The sequence below is a fragment of the Numenius arquata genome, chromosome 11, assembly GCF_964106895.1.
Source record: "Numenius arquata chromosome 11, bNumArq3.hap1.1, whole genome shotgun sequence".
Classification (NCBI taxonomy): Eukaryota; Metazoa; Chordata; class Aves; order Charadriiformes; family Scolopacidae; genus Numenius; species Numenius arquata.
In genome coordinates this window covers 44,308,712-44,333,877 of record NC_133586.1, presented here as the reverse complement: position 1 = coordinate 44,333,877, position 25,166 = coordinate 44,308,712, and the positions used below count along the sequence as shown (strand labels likewise).

General features: G+C 50.8%; 1 protein-coding gene across 1 annotated transcript; it reads left to right on the top strand.

Annotated features, from left to right (window-relative positions):
• Nucleotides 1-4,631: 4,631 nt before the first annotated feature.
• Nucleotides 4,632-5,596, top strand: SPRY4 (sprouty RTK signaling antagonist 4). The gene has a single exon (XM_074156527.1). The coding sequence runs from the start codon at nucleotides 4,697-4,699 to the stop codon at nucleotides 5,594-5,596; it is 900 nt and encodes a 299-aa protein (XP_074012628.1). The 5' UTR covers nucleotides 4,632-4,696.
• The last annotated feature ends 19,570 nt before the right edge of the window (nucleotides 5,597-25,166 follow it).

Genomic DNA, 25,166 nt, shown 5'->3' with positions numbered 1-25,166 from the left:
TCAATCTGAGCAATTAATTCAGTGTCTGCAAGCAGTACCCAACTGCCAGTGCCAGAAAGAGAAGGTCTGTTCACAACACTGGCATCGCAAACTTCAGTCCTTTCTCACCACAGCAGATGAGCCCTTTGAGCAGAAATGTTCTTTCTTAGGGGGGTTGACATTTACAGCTCATGACTGGTAACCAGCCCCTTCCTCGTTAGCCAGGGTGACTGCCACAGGCAGCTTCTGGCCCTCTAGTTAAAGCAGGGGAAAGGAGAGATGGACATCTCAGACTGTTCTTTCTTGCCTTCCTTCCCAACCGACCCAACCAGCTCACATTTGTCCCAGCTTCTACCCAGGGCTGCTTCAGACACGCAGCGACCAGTTCCACGTGCCATACGCTGAATTTGGTCACTTCAACATCTGAGCCAATGCCAGCAACTACAAGACACAGTTGACCGCTCTGATCCCACCTTGCTCCCCTGCACAGGCCTCCAGAGCCCATGCAAGAATCCCAGGGTTGCACCCCTTCAGCTCTTGTCCCTTTTCAAGGTCTTAGGTTCTGCCAGGTCACCCCAAACACTAATTTTGAGGAGAGATGTGGCTGGAGCAGAGGCTGCAGTTTCTAAGATACCAACATTGCTGCTCAAGGCACTGTCATCCTTGCTGACAGGAAGCCTGCACATATGATGGAAGGGGAGGTGAAAAAGGGCAAGGTGTCCTGCTTCTGCAGTGGGAATGAGCTTTCCTGCTGCCGGGTGGACATCTCACCTCGTGATTGTTTACAGGACTATCTGATATCCTTATATCTGCCTGAAAACCAACTGCCTTTCAAAGGGTGACTTGCTTGTGTTGTTCCCACCATCCTGGAACAGTTTCAGACTTGTTGCAGCTACACGTGTCCCTCTGGGGAATGGTAAAGTTCTGATGTCTCTGGGGGTCTTCCAGGGAAGTCACCAGGATCCATCCACAAAACCAGGCAGACACACCTCAGCTTCCGAGGCTTCACAGGAGCAGTCTGGCTTCTCGATTCGCTTCTGGTCCAGCACAAGTCCTTAACCAGGGAACTCCCCTGGATTCCTCTTCTCTGCCATGAGAGATGGAGTACCTTTTGCTGAAGTCTTTCTTTTCATGGGATGCAGACAAAAAGCTAAAAGCAGAAACAGCTCAGGGAAAGATGTACTCAAGACACATGCCAGTGGAAGCACACAGACACAAAAACTGAAGCAACCACACCATAAAATATTGTCATTGTTGTCACCTGAGCAGATCCCAGTGGACGAGAACCTCCTTGCAGAAGGAACGCCACCCAGCTCACTCTCTAGTTCAGCACTCGAGATGTTTGACCTGGATCTGTCACCAGCAATCTTACTGCACTGCTGAAACTTCTAGAGACAAGACCACCAGCAGCAAAGTAGTCACGGTCCTTGGGAAATTCCATAAATATCAGAAATTTATGTCCCTTAAGTGTAGCTGAAAAGGTGAGAGGAGTTAATTGTGAAAACCCTCTGCTCAGAAGCAAGAAGGCAGGGCAGAAGTTGAAGGACCATGTGTCCTAGCACCAAAAGCTGGTGGGGTGTGTATCTGTGGTGTTTTCAAGGTGATCTTCAGCAAGAGAGACATCGCGTTCAGAGCAGGGATCTAGGAATTAGGAGAGCTGGGTCTTATTTGACTGTCTTCACTCCAGAGGTTCTATCCGAGTAGATCTTGTGCCCAAATATCTGCAGGGTCTTTGAGTTTGCCGAGCCAGGGTTTCCATTCCCCCTGCTCGGCGGTAGTTTGCCTGTTAGACAATCTGATACAGTGTTGTAATGAAAATAAATGAATAATTTTCAATGTTAACTATCCCAAAGTGTGGCGTTTAGTCCAGGGTTCATCTCCTTTCTGTGATAATTAACTCTGAGATCCTGAGCAGCATTATCTCAGTTAAGCCATCTTTCGATGTCTGCTCACATATGGCCATGTCTGTGTACCCCGGGGGGGTCTGGGTGTTTTACGGGTGCCTGTGGCTATAATCCTGCTCCAGATTAACTTGATGATGTAACTGCTGGGTGATGCCATCGCCAGCTCAGGACCATCGCAGACTGGGTAATTACAGAGTTAATAGAACACCAAAATGCCAGCCCCTGTGTGCAGCTCCTGTCCCTGGGGGGGGCTGCCCTCCCGCTTGCTGTTCTCCAGGGCAAGGGGCTCCCCATGGGGTGCCACCAACGATGCTGAAAACCCTCAATGTGCCACCTGGGCTCAGAACTGCCATCTCGGGGACAATCAGCATCAGACCAGCCTCACTGCACTGGGTGCTGCCCTTGGGCTAAACAGCTCTGCTCAACACACAGCACTCCTCGGGCTCAATAATGGTCCACAGGTTCCAGTCTAAACCTTCTCTGAATGGACCAAACTCCAGAGACTCGGTAACAAGTGGGACCGGGGTCAGAGCACAGAGCCCCGTGCTGCAGGTTATTTAAAAATTCTGGAGAGGCAGCGAGGGCAGCGCTGGCGGTGACAGGCAGGAGCAGACAGACAGGCTGGGAGCATCGCTCATCGTGCCACCATTTCCTCCAGCTACCTCCCGGTGAGACCAGCGCCGCGGCACTTGCTCCTGCCAGCCAAAACAGCTGCCTCTCTCTCCTTAAAAAAAAAAACAACAAAAAACCAAAACCAAAAAACCCCGTGAAGTCAAAGTCTTCCTGCAGACACAGCGCCCAGCCGATACAGAACTGACTATTTTGCTAAACCCTGGCTTGCAGCAAGTACTTTTTATGTCATGACACTGGATTCTGATGTGCCGAAGAGAATTGAATATTTTTTCCCTCTGCATGCCCCACAGTTGTCAGAATCGTTGCCGCTTTTTATTTTTTACATACAGCAAATAGGAATAAATGCTTTAAAATCTCTCCTGTTTCTCAAGCCAGGATGTCAATGAGCTATGAATAATGAAAAAAAAAAAAAATTTTGCATGAATGGTGAAGACGCAGCAGAGAATTTTAAGTAGTGAAGAGCAACAGCAGAAGGGACTGCGTTACAATCATGATCATTACTGCTCGATAAAGCACTTCTTCCTGCTCATCTTGTGCATTGGACAGGGCCAGGCAGGACACGGTGCCGGGGCACAGGGGGGTATGTGCTGTGCTGGCCACGCTCTGGCCTCCCTGCCCCGCGTCAGCCCACCCCCCTATCGACCGCAGGAGAACTGCCAGAGCTTCAGCCCCGCAAATGCCAAGTCATCCATCACAGCAACGATTCACAAATGCAATAGTGGACTCTAGTAACACTTTTCAGTGGGTAAAAATGCACTTCCCTTTCTCCTTCCAAAAATGTATAATTAGTTCATGCTCCAATTTTTGTAGCTGTTGTATTAAATTGGGGGGGGGGGGGGATATGCTCTTGCAGGAGAGGTGGACATTTACTCACACACACACATTTCTCATGTGTGACTTGGTTGTAGCTGGATGCAGCTTTTTCCTGGCTTTTTTTTCAAACTACTGTAATATTAAAATCTTTCATGCTGTTGGAAAAGGTTAATTTGTTTGTCTGAAGACAAACAACTGGCAATGCCTTAAGCTGTTCACTGTTTCCTTTTTCTTGGTACCAGAAGCTTTTCCCCTCCTGCAACTTGCCCTGAAGCTTTACTCCCCGCTTCTTTAAACTGATCTCCAACATTATATTATTGATGAATAAAGGTCACCCCGTGAGGAAATGGCACATCTACTAGAAAACAATGTGCACTTTCTAAATTTGAACCGAGTCGTTTCCGTTCTTTGATTTAAGTTTAGTTACTTCCTGTGGTTTCTTGTCCTACGCCGCTGCTGAATCTTTGGATCGACTCCAGGATAAATTGCACTCTTTCAATGAAATTAGAAACTGCGGCAGTGGATGGCTTAGCTGGTACGGCCAGTAAACAGCACTTCAGCTAAATATTAGTCCACTTAGTGTTTTGACGAAGAGTGCCTAATTACCTGCGTGAGGTGACACGTCAAGCCCGAGCCCTGTGTGTGCCCTCCCCGTCCACTCCCACCCTGGTTTGCAACCAGACAAGCTGCTGGGCAAGAACTTCCAGCTCCCACAGCAGGGCTGAAAGCAGCCTTTGAAACCAGCAGCTCCCGCTGGAGACGGGACGCTTCCCCGCCGCAGCCGAGCCACCCTCCCGCGGGCGGGTTCTGGGTCAGCAGGGACAAGTGCTCAGCCCCGCGCTCCGCAGCATCCTTGTACCGCGCCAACGCTCCCGCCAGCCACAATTTTACATCAGGTTTTTTAGGGATCAGAGTCAACCGGGGAAAACCCCCGAACCTTATCATCTAAGTCGTTTCAGGCAGTTTGCTGACAAAAATACATGCAAATATACACCAGTAACCCTACGGTGTGCTTTCCCTCGGTAAAAATGACGGTTGGGCACTTCAGGAGCCTGCAGCAGTGGTCCTGGGTGCTCCCAGGACCAGAGGAGCTGTGTACGGCCAAGGTTAGGGAGAGGAGCACAGCAGCAATGGCAGAGTGATGCACTGTACAGCAGGGCGAGCGCTCTGACTCCGTCGCACACAACTTTACCTTGTAAGACCTTCTGTTTAATAACCAGCCTCAGTAGAACACCCTGTTTGGGCTGGGGTTGCAGGGTATCAATAATGATGCGTTCTTTCTCTCCCCCTGCCCCTGTTCTTTCTCCTTTCCTTCCCCCAGGATACTTAAGAGCAGACTTTTCACCAGTAATCAGACTGCTTTATCCATGGAGGCCCGGATTCCCCACAACATCACCGTCGTCCCCAACTCTGTGATGGTCCAGCCCTTGCTGGACAGTCGGATCCCCTATGGGCGGCTGCAGCACCCGCTCACCATCCTGCCGATCGACCAGATGAAGACAACTCACATCGAGAACGACTACACCGACAACCCCACCGCTTCCCAGCTGGCAGCCCAGAAGCGTCCCCGAGCCCCCCACGAACTGGTCTTGACCAACCAACACCTGCAGCGGTGTGAGCAGGATGTCACCCACCCCTGGATTTCCTTCAGCGGGCGCCCCAGCTCCATCAGCAGCAGCAGCAGCACATCTTCAGACCAAAGGCTCTTGGACCACATGGCCCCGGCGCCCGTGGCGGAGCAGTCCTCCCCCAGAGCGGTTCGCATCCAGCCCAAGGTGATTAACTGCAAACCCCTGGACCTGAAGGGACCCGTGTCTCAGGAACTGGACAAGCACTTTCTGCTGTGCGAAGCCTGTGGGAAATGCAAGTGCAAGGAGTGCGCGCTGCCCCGGACTCTGCCGTCCTGCTGGGTGTGCAACCAAGAGTGCCTCTGCTCAGCACAGAACCTGGTCAACTACTCCACCTGCATGTGTCTCGTCAAGGGCGTCTTCTACCACTGCACCAACGAGGACGACGAGGGCACGTGTGCCGACCACCCCTGCTCCTGCTCCCACTCAAACTGCTGCGCCCGCTGGTCCTTCATGAGCGCCCTCTCCCTGGTGCTCCCTTGCTTGCTCTGCTACCTGCCAGCCACCGGCTGCGTCAAGCTCTCCCAGAGATGCTACGACCAAGTGAGCCGGCCCGGATGCAGATGCAAAAACACAAACAGTGTCATTTGCAAAGCGCTGCCGGAGAGCAAAGGGAACAGGCCAGAAAAGCCCTTTTGATAGTTTGGGAGGACGGGGAGTGGGAGGCCGCTCCACGGAGGAGAGGGGGTGGCGTTGGCTCTTTTCAATAACCTGTGTTCTGAGGATGATGTTAGCCTTTTGCCTTCGGAGAAAGCAGAAGCAACTGTTTCCACAAACTGAAGCACTTTGGGTTATTCAGGGTTTTGGAACTGGTCAGAATTTAAATAGATGGGGCCAAAGGAGGAATCTTAATAATGTAGAGTGAAGGCTGAAAACCTATGTGTGTATCATGAAGTACAGCTGCTTGAAAAACTCCCGGGTCGGAGGGACGGACGGCTGCTGCCCACGCCTGCGTACCGCAGGAACCACGAACTGCTCGCTTGGCAGGCACGGCCGCGCAAGCAATACCCGTTCCCTTCTGGTTTGCTGCCAGCAGCCTGCTGAGGGTGACAGGTTATCTCCCTCCTTCCCCGCCCGCACGCCTTCAGAAGGGCCGGTTGCACACAAAATACACGTTTCTCAAAAGCTTTCTGTGTCCCTCAAAGATTTTGAGCCAGAAGTAAAGAGGCAGTTCATTTGTTTAAGGGTCTCTTAACATTTAGACGTACGGCTTTCTTTGAACCCTCCTGGCCACGTTGATTTGGACCCTCTTTTTTTAAAGCAAGATGGTAGCGGGGCTGCTCCCTCCGTGGGAGGAACAGCAGCAGGATGTGTTCGGGCGGTTGTGTCAACATCGTGCCGTTCTGCCCGCGAGCTGATCTGTAGCATCAGGTTTCTCTCAATGGAATATTAATTTTACATCAACAGTGTAGACCCGCTCCAGAAGGATGTTGGTCGAGTCCCGTTTCCCCAGCGCTCCCGCTTGCTCCCCCAGTGCTGGAGCAAAGGGGATCTTAAGTTCCACCAAGCGAAGACGTTCAGTGTTTGTTTCTCTAAACCTCTCAAGCTCTGTTAAGAAGTCACAAAAACCTAAGTGTAGGACACACATAGGTGTATTTTTATAGGGATATCAACCCAGTACCTCCTCTCCTGGAACAAGCTCTTCTTTGCTCATTAAATATTACGATTTTTTAATTTTTTTTTGTCTTGGGGAAGAATGGCATTCACTTGAAGTACAGCCCATTCCCCCATCTCTATTGCTGCTGCTCGACTTTAGCCTCCTCTGTACAGATGTGTGTCTTTTTAAATGTAGAGAAAATGCTTTTAATGTTTATTTTAGTATTAACAAATGCTAGGGAAAGCCAGGGGAGGGAAGAGAGCATATTTAAGAAATTTGCCCGTGGTTTTCAGGAAGTGAATATCATTGGCTTCGTCCGTGCACTCATCCTGGGGCCGGTGCTGCATTCCCTCACGATGCAGTAACCCCTTTCTCTTGACAACTACAAGGTGCTAAAGAAAAATCTTTGTCCAAACATGCAACACTGTAATAAGCAGGTAGGTACTTGTTGCATGCAGAAAACTGATCTAGTCTCTCTCGTTTGTTTTTTTGTTTGTTTGTTTAATTAGAGGAAATTTCCTCGGTAAATGAACAGCAGTGACAGTGAAATGTCATCTCTAATTAGATAAGCAATAGGCAGAGCTCATGTAGCATTTCCAGGAATCCCATTTGCTCGGTTGCAATACAGCTGCTGCGTAGGGGTTGGCAGGAGCATCCTGATTGCAGCTCTGGTGTCTTTTGTTTTAAAGAGTTCATTTAACCTGGATGACTTGGGGTTTAGTTAAGCTTAATTGCAGATATTTATTGAATGAGGAATTTAAAAACAAAAAAACCACCCAACTTTCTATATTTATAACATTTGCTAGCTTATGTCTGATAAATCATAGGAAAAAGGACACTACGTCTGTCACCAGATACCGATTCCTATAGTTTATCCTCGTGTTGACCGTATGGGGACACCAGAAAGAAGGAAGCAGGTGGGGATCCAGAGCTGTAAATATTCTCTTGCACAAATGAGAGGGGAAAGGGTAAAAGGAAAACCAACCCCAAACTAGCTGAGCTGTTGATTGAATGTATAAGGTATTGTATTTAATAAGAGAAATCATTTTCCTAAGATGCAAACAGGCTAGAAAAATACAGCAGGAGAGGTATTTACCTGCTGTCCTCCTCTGTTGGGAGCATACATATCTGAACAGCCTCCACCTACGGTTGTTTTGCTTTTTTGACCCTCTGTCCTTGGCTGTTCCTGGGGGATCTGCGCTGAAAAGCTGCAACAGCAAAGCCCATGGTTTAGGTGCATGGTCCTTGCAAGCAAATGCAACGCTGGAGTGGTCGCCACTGTGCCAATCTACACTCATGTATATACACCCAGCAATCCCCTATGGATTTCCTTTCATTGTACATAGTTGTAAACTATTTCTCTGTTGGTTTCTTTTAATATATAAATCCTGCTATGGTGTAAGCCGATCCCATGCTGGAAGGCTGTAAAGCGTTAGTGGATGTGTTAGAGCAGTGGTAGATGTAGCAGAGCGACCCTCCCTCTCCTCCTCGGCCCTCCCGGCGCAGCCCTTGGACTCTGCTCCATCACCTCCTGGCCCAAGGCACGGCAGGAAAGTCACCGAGCCCTTTGCAGAGGGCTCGGAAAGGCTCGGGGTAGCCAAAGAGGGGGCTCTGCCGGCCACGCTGTGCCACGGGGCTGGCGGAGGGTACGTCTCCAGTCAATAATGTCTTCATTCCCCTCTTCCCCCATCCCAGCACCTCCGTTCCCCATCCCCTTTTATGGTACTTGGGTCTCCTGCCATCCCTCAGACGTGCCACGGGCACGGTGCTGTGTAACCCCAGCCCCGGCAAGGGCAGGGAGGTGACAGCTCTGGGACATCCTCCCTGCAGGTCATGTCCCCCCTTGCAAACTGATGAACGGCTGCTAATTAGCAGAGGGAGGTGTTCTCTTCCACCGTGTCGGTGCAGTGGGGTGGGACCACGAAGGCAAGAGGGGACATGAGGGCAGGTCCCCTGGGACTGGCGCTGTGCCACCACAGAGCGGCTCTGGAGGAGGAGGATGGCAGGGCAATTAGGCTTTACCACCCTCAACTGCTAATTGCTGTAGAAGGTTCATTGCCGGGCGTTGTCCTCTGCCCACACACAGAAACCCAGAGAGCAAGAAGGGGTGACTTTACGACGCGTTGGCAGTGCCACGCCACGTTCCCGGCTGGAGAACCATCAGCAGAGTGGCTTCAACAGCCGAATAAACCATCACAGCACCCTGTGTCCCAGTGCCCACCGGGCACAAGGACCAGCTACTAAATCCGCACCGTTGCTCCCCGGGCACCGGCTCCCACCACCCCGATGAGCCCTCGCCCTTTCCCAGCACGGGGTGTTCCTCCTCCCCTCCCACGCTGATAAAGGTTTCCCCCCTTCTCCTGTTAGCACCCCACCACATACACACCCTGAAAAGTTACCACAGAAGGTTTTCTTTGTATAGAATATTTATTTTGAAGCTCTATTTTAATAGTATTTATTTTAGAAAGTCTACTATTGTAAGAGTTCTTCTGTTTGTGAAGAAAAACAAGTACTGATGAATGTACTGATCTAGAAATTATATATATATATAAATATATATTGTTAAATATATAAATGGCTGTTGTGGTTTTTTAAAAAAAATCCCAGAGAATGTTTATAGCAATTATTCTAAAAATACAAGCAGAGAGTAGCCCAAAATCAGTTATTTGATACTACACACAGCAGGAGCGATGGAGGGAGTGGAGACCTGGGTGGGAGAACTCTTAATTCAGACAGTGAGCTGCCCTCGGGGACACTGGCACGGGGGTGCAGACACCCCCCACCCGAAGGGGAATCGCAGACCCCGATATGCACCAGTGATTATTGATATCCCCCGGCTCCATGTGGGAAAGCCGTGGCCGGGGCAGAGCTTCCCAGGGGAAGGGGCACCCCCGAGCCCCCCGCACCGCAGCGAGGGGAGCCCCATTGCCACCAAGAACCCCGAAGGCACACAGCCCCTCGCTGGGATGCTCCCCAGCCCCATTTTATTCTGGCTGAGGACCTCGGGGCGATGCTGGGGGTGTTCTGCCCCGTGGCCTGGCTCATCAGGGTGCACATCGTTTAAATATCCCTGCAAGTCACCTGCAGCCGGGAAAAACCTCGGCGAGAATACCCTACTCTCTCCGCTTGTAGGAGCAACTCTCTCCTTCCCTTCACCTCGAAAACACGCCAGCGAGACCTGCACTGAAGTCAGGCTGCTGCTTCCATGGGGCTAGAGCTCAACTTGTAAGACAAAAATGTGGCTAGAGATTAAAAAGCACCCTAAAGTCCGTGGTACCCTCCATGCAGAGGGATTTTGCCGAGAGGCGCATCCCACAGAGCCTCCCTCGACATTTCAGACCCGCTCCCTGCTGTCGTGCTTCTCATTTCTAGGAGCAGAGCCTGAGCTATTTGTACACCAGGCACTTGGAGATGGGGTCTGCTCAAACACCAACAACAGGGCTGGACAGAGAGGAAAAGGCCAGGAGGGCTCTCCCCTCCCTCTGCTGCCTTGTGCTCTCGTCCATACGTTCATAAAGCCAGAAGTACACGGCCTCAGGCAGGTGTAATTTTCCTAATTTATGACTCTCCAGGAGAGGCGGGGAGCTCTCAGCCCACACGATGCTCTGCATCCCCCCCATCGCCCACCCATGCCTGCCACCCCCAGGCACCCATGATTAGGGGGTATCTCTGCACCCAGGGGGCAGGAGAGGATGAAAAAAACCCTCATTTCCCCAAATAATTCAAAACTCTTCCCTCATTGACTGGCCTGCCTCCCCCCGGCCTGGGCTGCTGCCTCCCGTCTCACCAGCATCACGTTAGGCTGCTAAAAATAAATTATCCAGGTTATTTTTCACCATTCCCGTTATTTATTTGCACGCGCTATGGAGCTATGACTCATGAAAGGACATGCCATGTTTTGTGTCATCCGCAAAGGTAACCCGAGTGCTTTACCTGGCCTGAAAGAATATCATCGGGACAATAACGTTGAGTTAGTCACTGGAGCAGCTAAAGAGACAATAACTACACCGTACACGTCATGACAGCTGACGCCCAAAAATATGCAATAAGGAAAAGATGCTGAATTTGTTATGCTGGTGGTGGGGATCTTTTTTTTTTTTTTTTTTTTTTTTGAAACAAACAGACTGAGCCAGGATGTATAAATTTAAATCAGAGTTTGGCAACACTGACTGATGTCTTGCACATACAGCATTAAAAATATCAACTCGTCGTTCACGTCTCTCTGCTGGAAGCGAACCAGAGCACTCTTGGTGATCTGACTAGGAAATGTTAAAGTAATATTTTTTCAATCAGAATCATCACCTTTTTTTAAATCTTTTTTTTTTTTTTTTTTTACACCATTTTCAATAATTGACCATTGAAGGAAAGCAATTCCAACGCCACCAGCACAGGTTATACGGTGGCCAAGAGAGATGCAGAGCTAGAAGAATAACAGGTTTCCCGGTTCCCTACCGGCTCCAAAGCAACCACAGCTCTTGGAGGTGAGACCAGAAAGGGAATTTCTAGTGAATCAAAGCATCCAAAATACCCATTAAGCGATGCATTAATTCTGAGTGAACGGGCTGAAACTTACAGAAATGAGATAAAAAGCTAATTTTAAAATTTTCTTTAAGACTATTTAGCTAAAATATGTACTTAAGAAACCCGTTGAGATTTTTCCAAAGGTTTTAAAAAAAAACCCCACCCCTGCTGGGATGTGAGATTTGTCAGCGTTGCCAGCAGCGGGAAGAGGGGATGGGGAGAGCAAACGAGTGACGTTGCGCAAAAGTCACATCCATCCTCGAAGACAAACACGGGGATTATGTGGCTTCGCACCAAAGACTAAATAAAGCCCTGAAGATGAGGCTTTTCAGTCACTGGCAGCTCGGAGATGGCTTTTTTTTTTTTGGCCGGCCGCGGGATGCATTTTTCCATGGTGAGACGCCTCTGCAAGAACGAGGGGAACAATAGATGCGGCGGGATCCAGGAAAAAGCAGGAATTGCAGTGGGCATCGGCTGGAAAACCGGGGCTCAGGCGGCACAGGGCTCGCTCAGCACCCTGCCATGGGGGGACCCGCAGGATCCGGCCCCCCCAGGCCACATGCCCAGCGCCACTCGCTCTCAGCCCCAGGAGCAGGGCAGACCCCATCCCCCACGTGCGGCTCATCAGGGGCCAACCCGCCCAAGCTTCTCCAGTAAGGCATATTTTTTATATTTTTTTTAATTCTTTGCAATTATACAAATGTTTTCCCACCACGTGTACAGACGCCTGCAGGTCTCCAGATACACACGTGGAGCCGGAGTGGGGTTATTCGGTGCCGTTCCCCTCAGTGAGCACCTCTGCTCTGTTTACATGGACATTAGATAAAAACTAGGTAAGGGATTCAAGGTCTAGTCTATCACTTAAAAAAAAAAAAAAAAAGTTAGTAGAAGGCAGCAGATCCACATCCGTGATCATGCTGCTGGTACAGGAGCTTCTCTTTCATTTCTTGAATTTCCAGGTGTGATGCTGGGGCAAGCGTGGCCAGCAGGAGCCTGGCTGTGGCACGGGAGCTGTGCTGCTCCCATGCTCCCACAGCCCTTCTTTCCCAGTAATTAATAATTTCTATCACCCAGATTAGACACCGGTGATGTGTGAACAGGCACGACGGCAGCTTTGACAGGAGGGAGAGCCCCGTGATCCACAGGGGATCCACAGACCAGCACATGTCACTCACGGATGAGGTTTGGCCTTTTGTGAGCGGCAGACAAATGGCCGGGATAAAGATAAATTGCCTTCGCATTTTGTTTGACTTCCTAATGACGATAACCTCCTGTGTGAGACGGTGAATCACCGGGCTGCCCCTTCCCATCCCCCCCCCAGCACCGTAAAACTGTAAGGGATGTCCTCAAAGAGCCGAGAACAACCACGACCCTTCCGAGGGCACCTGCACTCCCCCACAGAGCGAGGGCTTCCTTTTCAGGGAAATTACGAGATGGCCGTAAAGGTCAAGGCAAAGCCTCTCAGCGGGGAAATGTGGGTCTCACCCCACCTCCTGCACCCCACACTAGTTCGGTGAGAGGGGCACAGAGCCACCCGTGCCCCTCAACAGACCCCAGGGACCCGAGTGGGACGCTGGGTGTTGGGTTTGGAGGCAGAAGAGGGATGAAGGGAGATCACAGAAGCTGCCTGAGCCACCAGAACCCACCGTAGCCCTGAGGAAAGCAGCCCTGGGCACCCAACCCGGGCACACTGAGGCTTCTGCTGCTTCCTCGGGGGTTGTTATCACAGGTGAAAAAATAACCAACAAGCGGAGAAACAGCAGAGGCATGACCGGAGGAGATGTTCTTCATTATGTATATATTTTTAAACAGATTTTTAAAAACCCACCAGGGTCTCCCTGGTGTCAAGAGAGCTGCATCTATTTCACATGGGCTCAGCAGTCATCCAGCGGCTGAACGATGGCTCGGGACTCAGCTCCCCCCCATCCAGCAATCCCCAGAAAATAGCAAAGGAGATAGCGCAGAGCTTCTGAACCAAACCGCCAGGATTTCCAGTCTCTAAGGTTTCTATTTGCTTCTGCCAGACCATCGCCCCACCAGCCTATGCAGGCAGTGGGGCAGCATCCCTGGGGGCAGCCCCCGCATCGCCCGCTCCCCAGCCCGGCTGGGCTCCTCAAACCCAAGAGGGTTTATCCTCCCAAGCACAAAGGCCCAAGAATTTCTCAGCAGAAAGTATGAAATAATTTGCTTTTCTGTATACCTAAAACCGCGGGGAGACTGGACCGTGTGCTCCCCGCTGGCTCTGCAGCACTGCAGCTTTCATTGACATTTTTCTCCCCTTACAACAGGGGAATAAATAGAAATTTATGCATGAAGAAATTCTTATGAATAAATCATAAAACCAAGTTCTGCTCGATGCCAGGTATGTTTGTGATTATGCGATGCCGTTATGCAACTGGATTTTCCTAATCAGAAACACGATATTCTGGGAGCAGGAAACTGGGACGTTCTGCACCACATCCCCTCGCTCCAATTACCGCTCCCGAGCATCCGAGCGGGCGCCGAGCAGCAAAATCCTCCACGAGGAAACGTCCTGCTCCGAGCTGGTAAGGAAACGGTTTGTGTTGCCTCTTCAGCAGAGCCCAAAGACATGGTAAAGCACGAATATATGAATAAAAAAAAGAATCCATTATTGTTGACACAGTATTTAATTGCTTTTCACGAAGAGGTGAGCTGTTAGCACAGATTCTCCACTTTAGACCCAGGGACTATGGTATAAGGTGCCTAAGGCTCCACTAAACCCAAGTTTTTATCATCTCTTGCGTTCGAGGACGAGGAATGATGATTCTTTTTTCTCCAGCTGCCCCTTCACGCTGCTGCGGTACTGCAAAGAGCTCCAGGGCCAGCATGAACCAGCGCTCCTGATAGTCCTGTAAACAGTCCTTATAAACACAACTACCAAATTTATTTTTTTCCTTTGCGCGGGTGTCTGTATCCCCTGCTTGGAAACCCCCAGCCGTATTTCAGACTGACTGAAGCACAGCAAAGCTCTTGCACCTAGCCAGGAGCTCCTGGGAACTAGGGACAGGACAAATCCCAGTTCACCAGCACAGATCTGCCTAAAACTCCGACAAAATCCCCCGGCGAGGTCCCTGCCACCCACAGCATCCCTCCTCACCGGAGCCAGGGGAGCATCGGGACACAGCACCCACCCGCTCTCAGTCAGTTTTGGCCACACTGTTTCTGAGCAAATAGGCCACGGGGATGTAAAATAAGGCCAGCGAGAGCTCGCTGAGGTCCAGAGATAAAAAAAAAAAAAAACCAAACACAAAACCCTGAATTGGAAAGACCCCATGCTGCTGGGAAGTGATGGGCTTTTCTGCTGGTCCCAAAGAATCAAGTGGAAAATGGGGGTTAGGACTCCAGCAAGGCAGCAATAGATCTTTAACGATCCCTCGGCCGGCTCCTTTTCAGGGTTAGCCTGGCTAAAACGCTGTAAACTGCAAAGGAAACCCAGAATGACAAACAATTGTAGGAACCTAAAAAACCAAGTTCCTCTGGATTTCATGGGAAGTGCGATTTTAAATACTCCGACCTGTCTGTCTGAGGGGAAGTGGGCAATAAATAGCAGCCTGGTTGTTATCAAGAGGATGTGAGCTATTTATAAAAAATTCTTGGGCTTTTTGAACTCTGTTTAAAGAGGCAATATCCTTCACTTGGGTAATTGGGGGACTAAAATGCTAAAGCAAACAAGATTACTCAGCCACCTTGGGAAAGTTTAGTGCTTACTTGCGTGTTTCTGAAATTTCGAGCGTATTTAAACAGCTGCATCGTTATTGTCCCCAAATCCAGAGGAGAGCAGGAAAAAGGTCTTTCAGCCCTCTGGGGACACGGGAACACACCCAGAGCCAGGAGCTGCTCCCAACGCACAGGGTCTGAGCATCGCAGGCTGCCGAGAGCTACGTTAATTAGTTAATTAACTAATATCTTACATCAGTGGAATGCCTCATCTGAAAAGGGGCTTCCACATGCCCTGCAACACACTGGCTCCTCAGCAGGATTAAATGATCTCTGAGGCAAAGCGAGGGCATCGAGTCCTGCGATAGCAGAAGAGGGGGAGGTTTTGGTGGGAGGGCAGGGGAAATGGGCACCCCGTGTAAGGCAGGACGCACCCGGCAACACGAACATCCACACAAAGCAATAAAGACCTCCTTGCTCGGGGGAAACTCACCCCATCCCTCTGACAAAATAACTGGTTTTAGATAAATTAGGAAACTTTGCGGCTTTTGCTGGGACAACCACCTCCCCATCCACGGGGCTGTACCCCGCTTCCAGGTGCTTCAGAGAGCGGGGCTGGGAGCCCCGGGCACAGCCATCCTGGAGGGATGGGAAAACGCCCCGGTGGCCTTGGCCACTGTGCCCTTACCCTCCCTGAGCCACGTCACTGACCAAAGAGCAGTAGATTTAGGGTTGTTCAGCTGGGGGGCTCTGAGGACAAGCCTCTGAGCTGCTCCCCTTCGTGAGGTCCCCTCGGTGCAGAGCAGCGGCTGAGACACGCCAGGGAAACGTCCCTCCCGCTCCTTCCCACTGTCCCGGCACCCGCGTGTCAGGATGTGGCACCAAACGGAGCCCTCAAGGGTTTCCACTGGCTGCTTTTTTTATTTTCCTGAGCGCAGCCGTCAGGCAGACAACATTGCTCCTGTGTGGGAACCACACACAAAGTGTCCTGACAAAATGATGGCATCGTCTAAAATATACAAACATGCTCAAAAGAAGGAAAACCATGAAATTAAGGATAACAAACAACAAAGAGAAACTCATACACAGAATCTGTTAGTGTTTATGAGTCACTAAGGCCTTCCTGTCTCCTCTTATAAATTGTGGGAATCCGCTGTGGTCCATCCTCTCCTCGCAAACCACCGAGGTGCTATTTTCCTCACAGCCCCAGTGCCCGGGGCGGGGGGAGCCCGCTGCACAAATGAAAGATTTTTTTTTTTTCCCCTTTCTTTTTCTTTTTTTTTTTTTTTTTCTTCAAAGTAGGAAACCAAATCTGAGGAGCAAATGCTACAAGGCATGTAAACAGAGGCGACTGCAGAAGCCTTCGCAATGAGATCACCGAGAGCCTTGGCCCGGCGCTGTTTTCCGACAGTGGAGGGCTTAACAATGGAATGGATGGGAAATGCCAGGAAAAGTTAAAGAGCTTTGGACACGAGGGCTTTGCAAAAGCTCATTCTTCATCATTAACAAACAACTTCTCCCCATCCTCCTTCCTTTCTCCCTTTAGCAAATGAGGATGTTCTTTCTTAAATATAATTTTTTTTTCACTCTTAGCATTTCTGGCCTCTCCCAGCGTGCCTGTTCGGGACGCCAACCGCTGCATCACACCTCCACACACCACAACCATCACCCCGAGTTGTACTCGGACTTCAGAGCCCAGGTTTCCCCTCCAGATCGTTCATGGGTTTGCAGGACAGCGCAGGAAGACACAGCAGGAGCACCCCAGGAGCACCCCAAGAGCAAAGAGCATCACCCCTTGGGCAGGCAGAGCCTGTGCAAATGCTTCCCCTAATCCGAGGGAAGGATGCTCAGCCCACGCTTCCAGGCTAAAACTGGAATACACAAACGAGAACCAGGAACAACAAGATTTTTTGGGGGCTTTTAATGTGAAATCCTCACACAACAGAGGCTCTCGGATGGCTCCAAGAGAAGCCACCCAGCCTCACTCAAACCAGGGCCAGCCTTGAACAGCTCATCCAAGCTGGGAGCAAAACACTGGCTGAACAGATTCGCATAGTTGGGGAATTTCAGTACCGACTTTGTGTGCAGCGATAAAAAAAATACAGAAAAGGATTGCAAGATGCTCAAAAATGGCATTTGATACTAAAAGGCAATACCCAGCCTCTGGGAGAACAGTGCGTAACCCTACGCAGCGCCTCAACACGATGGTGTCGAGCACTGCCGAAAGCTCAAGGGAGACTAAATCTTGTGATTTTACTGCCAAAATTCCCTCCTTTTTCCTGGGCAAACGCCGCTGGCCACTGACCAGTTACGTAGTTTCTAGAGCTTTAATGGAAGGCCAGACCGGCGCAGGGCCCGTGAGCCGGGGGCTCTCAGCAGCGCACCCCCCACTGAGATTCCTGTCCGGTTCACACCATTCCTTCTGACAGCTCTCAAAAGGGCTTTTCCTTTTCCCCCTGGATTTCTTGGCTTCCACGCCACAAGCAATGGAAATAAAGTTATTATCATAACGATTACGCTACAACAAAAAGGCTACCCCCAAAATTACAGACTGTGGAAGAAACAGGGGAGTTAAAAAACCCTGAAATGTCAACCATAAGCGTTATAATTTCACGTTTGCGCTCACTGGAGGACATGCTCCAGCAGCCCCTCTCATCACCAATAGCATCTCCCTCGCCGGAGGAGCCCCGGGGCAGGGGCTTGGGGAGAGGCAGGGACCCCGCTGCTAACAAGGCTAAAAACACCACCAAAAAAAGATTTCAGCACTAACAGTGTGGGATACGGAGTGGAACCAAACCAGGATTTTTACAGGTATTTTGTACCACTGCAAATGGCTGCAGGGGGAGCGGAGCATCCCGTGGGCACCGGACCCGCTGTACCCAGATTGAATCATTCAGAAAGTTGTACCCTTTATGTCAAGAAAGTCCTTTTCACTCTTACGCACACTATAAAAACCTGTACCACAGCTCGAGGGCTCCGAGGTGGGCAGGATTTGCCACAGAAGCAGCCTCAGCATCCAGGCCGGTGCCTGAAGGGAGCAGCGCTGCAGCTACGGACACGGGTACGGCACGGAACCACTTGGAAATTCCAGCTTTATATTGACTGTCAGTTATTGGGAAGTGTTACAGAAACCTCTCCGTTCCCTGAGCAATATTAAAGGGATAGCTCAAGTAAAACCAAAATCACGTACATTTTTTCAGCATCCACACGGGTTGCTATTCCTGGACTGTTGTAACGGGCTTGTCCGTTCAGTGTCAGGTTCTTCTACATGCGATCACTTCTATGGCAACTGAGCACAGAGCCAGGGAGCCCGATCCCGTGACCTTCTCCACAACCCAGATGGCCACCAAAGCGATCCGCACAAGCCACATCTGGCCAGGAGCGGCAGAGGTGGGCAAGCACTGGGGCAGGGGCTCTCCTGCCTGGCACAAGCACCAGCCTCGCCGCCAGCTCCTGCCACCTCCACCTGCTTTTAAACTGGAGGAACACAATCATTCCATCTTCTTCTTTGCAGCCTCAGCCAGAGGCAGGGGAGCTGCAGCACCACTCGCACACAAAACCACCCTCCTCCTCTTTTTCTACTTTTTATTTGCTTTTTTCCCCCCCCATTTCATACAAAGTTGATCACGTGTTAGCAAAGGTGCCGGGAAACTCACCCACCCGAAAACACATCTCCTGCTTCCTCGGCAAGGGGGAGGATGGCATCGCCCACACGACACAGACATGAGGGTGGCATTGCAGGAGACCCTCGCTCCAGGCGTCCAGTTTGTGCTGTTTGCACCATTCCTGGGCCAGCCTGAAACCAAAGCCATGCCCAAAGGCCCGGATTTATATATAACCCAGAGGAAAAAAAAAAAAAAAAAACAACCACCTGGTGTGGGTCCCCTGGGATCTGCTCGGGTCCCAAAGCCCCTCTCACACGTGGCATCAGACACATCCCAGTTTCAGTACCTCCGTAACACGGAGCATGTGGTGGGCACTGGGAAAGGCAGGGCTGACAGGGAGCATGAATAAAACAATAGGTACCACTCATCGCCCCGAGGGCTTCCCCATACCGGGACTTAATTTCCCTGAAAAACAAAGAACAATTCCCTGCATCGTGTATTGATGGGTCTTGGGTTTGGTCCCCAGTACGAACACACATAATTTTTTCTTTTACATTTTTGCGTGATGACTTGCATGACAAGCCTAATAAAAGCCTAGACAAATAACCCAAAACACACAAAAAAATGTAATACTGTTTCATATTAACTTCCAAAGCACTTTACTGGCTGTAGGAAGAAGCGGCATTAAAACACCAGAACAAAAAAAAAAAAAAAAAAAAAATCAACCATGTATGGAAAAAATATATATGTAAAAAATCCCACTTAGAAGTCATTTACTGTTATGGAGTTGGCAATGAGAAAACATATCATGGTGGGCAGAGCTGCTCTTGGGGGACCTTTGTGCAGGGGTGACTGATCTGGAAACAGACTCAGGCAGCTGCAAAGAAAAAAAAAAAACCCACTTGCTCATCCATCAAGATCTCTGCTGCGCCCAGGGCCCCCATGTGGATGAGGGTTCGGGGCTTTTGGGCCATGGCTGGAAGGTCGGAATACGGGGCTGGGGCAGGTCCCGGGGCGGGAGATGCTCTGGGGAGGACACGGGGACAGAGGAGCCTCGTGGGCCTTAGCACAGCCCCACCAACACGCTGCCAGCACGGGAGAGTGGAAAAGCCTGGGGAAAGCCTCTCTGAGAGCATGTGCCGGGTTCAGCGGGAAACACGCTCAGCGTGGGTGTGTGGGGAAGGTTAATGTGGCACCGGCCGGGGCTGCTCCCTGTGGGACCCATCACATGCCACAGCTTTGGCCCCAGCCAGCTCAGCTCATCTGAGATCTGCCCCTGCCTTCGGAGCCCCAGGGCATCACCCCACTGATTGCAGCAGCAAGAGGAAACAGCTATGAAGCCCTCCCGACACCAGAGCAGCGGTGTGGCCCAAGGGGGCAGGAGCCATCCCCAGCCCCAACCTGGGGACGGCCCTCACGGGAAAATAACAGCCATCCCGCTGGGGAGAGCGGGGCAGCGGTGGATGGAAAGTCATCTGGTCTCAGCAGAGCAGAGAGGACGTTCTGGAGAGGTTTTTCTTGGCAGGAGCCGATGGGGCTCTCGCTTCCTGCCCAGCGGGGGGGAACACCCCCCCCAGGGGACCCCGAGGTCAGCGCATCCCATTTCATGTCCTGCCTCCCAGCCTCGCTCAATTCCAGCCTGGCCAGCAAAGAACAGCCTCTACTCTCCAGCCATATGGGCGTGCTGTCCAAAAAACCCAAAGAATGTTAGAAAAAAACATCCCAAAAGTACCCAAACCCATCTATACTGTAACAGAACAGACAACACGTGTGCTTTAAACCAGGATGTCTCTTCTCTTCACCCCCCGATATATTCATAATCTACCTGAGGGTCTCGTAGGCTTTTTTGTTATCTAATGACCCTAATGGCTTGGGGAAAGAGGTAGTAAAAATTTACGTGTGATCTGTATCTACATGAAGTGCTCTGTATAGAAAAGGGGAGAGTTCTTCATGAAGCTGATAGTGGACTGAAAACAACCTTTTCTGCCTCCGATTGTGCCAAGCAGCTGCAAGAAAGAAATACCAGCAGGAATGGAAAAATGTTTCCACTTATTTTCCTAGGCGGCCTGCCATGGCAGAGCCCCCGGAGCTGGGCGGGGGGCTCCTCACACACACCCCCCTTTCCCCAGGGCTTTGCCCCGTTGCCTCGGTCAGGAGGGAAGCGTTTTTGGCATCTTGCTGCGAAGCAGCCGGCCCCGCTCGCAGCCTCGCCAGCCACACCGCGGGCAACCTGAGTTGGGTAAGTGGAAACCGGCCCCCGCTTTGCAATGCAGAAACCAGTAGCTAAACTTTAAACCACTTCCTCTACCTCCTAACAATGCACAGAGGAATTTCCACAAATCCCAAGGCTGCCCTGACTTCCATTTCTAAACTTGGAAAAAGAAATACCAGGACATTCCTTTGTTGTTCCAGCTCTCTCGCTGTTTGATCTGGGTTTTTTTTTTCTCCAGCTGAGCCAATTAAAGAATCCCAATTTCCCCTGGAAAAAAAAAAGCGTAAACCGGTAACAAACAATGTGTTTGCTTCTTTGATTTTTAACTAACTGGTTTTGAGTTGGATCAAAACCTGCCACCTCATTCTCATCAGCATGGTTTAATGCTGAAATAGTGTTTTGGCCAGAGAGGAGGGAGCGATAGAGGCATTTATCCTGCATTCCTGCCCTCTGAAAGGAAAAGACCTTGCGCTGCATTTATTGAACAGCGGCTACTTCAGATCACAGAAGCAGCTTGGAAGATATTCTCCCCCCCAAAACCACGGCCAGCCCCCAACTGGTGCCTGGTGCAGACCTACAGTCCCACGTCAGCTGCTGAGGCAGAAGTTCCTCGACACTTACACCCGCTCCTGGGAAGCCTTTCTATTCTTTGATTTTCAGGGTTTTCATCCTTTTGTCTCCCCATTTCACCTGCCATTCCACCCACTCTGATCCCTCCCATCCCAGGGCACATTAGTCCCCCTGTACATCCCCTTCCTCGCTTGACAGCTCCCCCCCGCCGTGGTCTTCATCCCAGCCGCCCCCTGCCCCACAGCCAGATGTCCCACAGGGGGGACATCCTCCTCCACTGGTGTCCGTGACCATCTGCTGTGGAAGCTCTGGGCACCAGCAGAAGGAACTGGGAACCAAAGCGGTGACATCCAGCAAGACAGTGGTCCCTGCTCACCCCGTGGGGACAGGGGACCCCTCCAGGCTCCCCACCACTGTCCCCGGTGGTGTTTGGATGGGAAAATGCTGTTTCCTTGAACTTACAAAGAATCTGTCAGTATAAATCACTGCGCTGAAAAACAACCCGCGCACTCAGATGCGAGGGACTTGCCTTCAGTCTGCTCCAGGAGTTTTTAACTGTCATTAGAGAAGGTCAAGGGAGTTTTTGGAAGCTCTGAGGATCAGGTCTGGGGGCCTAAGCTGATTCACCTTGCCTTGCAGTGAATCTAACTGCTAATCTGAAACCCTGCAACCAAAAATAATCCAAGCAGCCACCTAAGCACAAATAAATGGCAAAGCCAGTAGGGTGACTCCTGCCTCAAGTGTAAGGAAGCATCTATTCTTCTGCCAGGAAGAAAGAGAGACACGAGCCTTGAACTTGAGGAGGAAGGACCGGGTTCCTGTTGTTCAGCTGAAGTAATTAATTACATATGTATCGAGAGAGGCCAAAAGGGGAAACACGTGCTATTCATGGAAAGCCAGCACGGAGCCAGTGCCACTGGCTGGCACTGGTGGGACAACCTTGGGGAAGATACGACTCCTCCATCACCTCAGCTGCAGCTCTGCCAGGAGTCTCCAGGGGCCCTGGTCCAGCAGAGCTGGTGGCTGAAGACCATCACCACGGCCTGAATCCAGCCCTGTGTGGCTGGAAGGAGCCTCCAAGTACTGCCCCAGTGCAGACAACGGGCAGCCGTGTCCTCAGCAGGCTGGAGCCCGAGGAGACCCTAAGAGATATGCTGCAGCGCAGCATCAAAGTGGTGTTGGGCATCATTAGTGAAGTGTTCTTCTCATGATACGATAGAGCTGAAGCTCAGACCTCTGTCTTTCTCTCTCTTTTTTTTTGGTGGTATCTTATCATCCAAGAGCTCATTAGCCAGGAATTCCTCATGCTGTTTATTTTCCATTTGTCCATATGTTCCCCACAAACTCAGCCTAGTCTCTGTTTTAAGTTTATACTTAGAAGCAGTAATTGGATGGGATGAACAAAGGCACGAAGGAAGGCAACACAAGCTCAAACAAACTTACCAGATGTTTTGGATTCCTGCATTTCCCCAAGAAGCAGGATCCTTAATGTTTTGATCATGTCATCACAGTGCAGAGCTGTTGCAGTCCAGAATACAACTGGCTCCTCTCTTCTGACTACTGGCCACAGAGAGAGTCCTTCAAGTCACCGCGAGCAACCCAAATCTGCTCTAACCCCAAGCAAAAGCAAAACCCAAACCTGGGACGTGCCTATTCGGCATCCGTGTTTACAGTAGGGTTATCCCAGGGGTGGACTTGGCTTTAGACTTTGAAACAGGACAAAACTGAACTCCTCAACTCACACAACCTGCTTTCAAGGTGGACCAAGAGCTCGTGTGGCCCTGCAAGCACCGTGCTGAGCCAAAGGAGAGCCACAAAAACCAGTGCTGGCCACAGAACCGAGCACAGCAGTTCTAACCCCCCAGCCCAGAAACACCCTCCCTGGCTCCTTTTCTATGTTCTCCTACCCATGGAAGAGTGCCGGTGCTTGGGGAAGAGCTGCTTGCAGGATAGACTCACTGCCTGCCCGTTACTGGATGGGCACATGGCCACGTCCCTCCGCATCCTCTGGGGTTTGGAAATGCTCTCATGAGCACCCATCAGCCCCCCAGCGCTATTAATTGAACTGATGACACCAAGAGGCACAGCTCCTGCCTCGGGGGGTGAGGTGTCCCCCATGCCCACCTGGGGAGCGAGGTGTCCCCCTGGGACACGGTGCAAAGCCCTGTAACCACACTGATCTCTTGGTGCTCCACGGCCCAGGCTGGAGGAACACAGGCTGGGGCATCGTCCCTGTCCCCTCCCTGGCTTTGTCCCACTGCTCCCCCAGAGACAGATCACCCGCCCGCGTCATCTGCGCCAGGGGTTTGCATCCTCAGAGACCGACACGGCTTTATCTTCAGAAGCAAAAGCAGCTGGTTGAGTTGTGTAGGTGTGAAGTCTTTTGTGCATTTTCTTCTTTCAGTTCAAGAGTGCTTCTTTCCTTTAAGTTTTACGCCAATTCAAAATCGATTTAAACTTCACCAGAATAAGACAGCATTAACCCGAAACGGGGCTTTGCACTAATTAAATTAAAATGGTATATGTTTGCTTGTAGATAAGGCCTTGTTTTTCAATAGAGCTATTGCAAAACACTTGGGACAACATCGAGATACTCTACAGAACGGAAAGAATTAAAATAAAAAAGGGATACTGGCAATTTCGCATGGCCCAAGAGCAGCAGACAAGAGCTGCTGGAGCGGGGAGACGGCATCTACATTACGGTTAGCAGCCTTCTCTCCCGTTCAGAGAGCAGCAGTGAAAACAGGCCGTAAGATTAATGAGAGGAAAAACGGTGACCGCAGCAAAAGGAATGACTCATGCCTACTCGATGGTCTTAATTTCTAATCTGGAATAGTAATTTTCTGCTGGACCAGATTAAAAATATTTCTCCTCCCGCGGAGCCCGCAGCCCATCAGGATCCAGCAGCCCACACTGGGAGCACTGGCCGCCGCGCGGGTTTAATGGCTGAACGAATCCAGCCTCAAAATTACCCGAGCTCTGCCTCGGCGACGCACCGGGGAGCACAGGCTGGGGGCGAGAGAAAGAACCGCACGACAGAGAAATCCCTCCTGTTGTAACGAGCGACAGAGCCCTTCAAACACCCCCACCGCGGGCTCGCAGAAATCGCCTGGATACACAAAATTAATTAAAGGGAGAACACTAAAAGCAGACTAAATACTGGAAATCGTGTACCAAAGCACGGCTCGCATCATGATCAGAAGGGGAACTTCTCAATTTGATTGCAGAGAGCAATTTACTTCAATTAGTGAGGACATAAACAGAGCACTTGCTTAATAGAAGTATTGCGTCTCCAAAAAAGCGAGCTTTCGTAATCCCACCTCCCCTCTCAGCACTTGTGGAGCTTTCAAAGTCTGTTCCATGAGGGATGGGCTGAAATAACCCTCTGGTTGTCAGTCAGTCCTGTCTCCTGCCCAAACACCCCTCCAGCAGAGGAACGTGGGCACATTCCTGTTGGGAGATTTAAGCCACATCCCATGGCTTAAGGTCCCAGAGCTTTCCTCTGCCGCCCCCTCCTCCTCCCGGTGGAGCCCGGGAGCTCAACCGGCCCAGGCTCTGCCCAACAGATGGATGAGGTCATTCCCAGCAGCTTCAGAAGTTTGGGCCCATAAAGTGCTTCTTCCTCCCTCTTCCCAGCTGGAGGGTTTGGGGCAGTAGATCCGGATTGTCTGGTAAGAGCCTTCCTATCAAACCACGACACGCTGGGACCAAGGGACAAGGGGCCGGTGGTACCCAAAACATCTGCTCCCCACTGCCCTGCGCCAGAGGCCACTACTGGATTTATCCCAAGCGCTTTGGAGCTGCTTTATGTCCTTCCAGCTGGAGATTGAGAGGGCGGTAAAATTCCTCCAAGAATTTTACTTTTGCTCCAAACTGAAACCAGTGGGAGATGAGGGCACCCACAGCAACACCCCGTGCAAACCATGGGAATTAAGCACAAGCAGCTCATCCTGAAGTTTGGGCACTGGGCTCTGCATCCCACGCCACAGGAAAACCATTCCCTAGGAACGGTTTAACATTGAAACT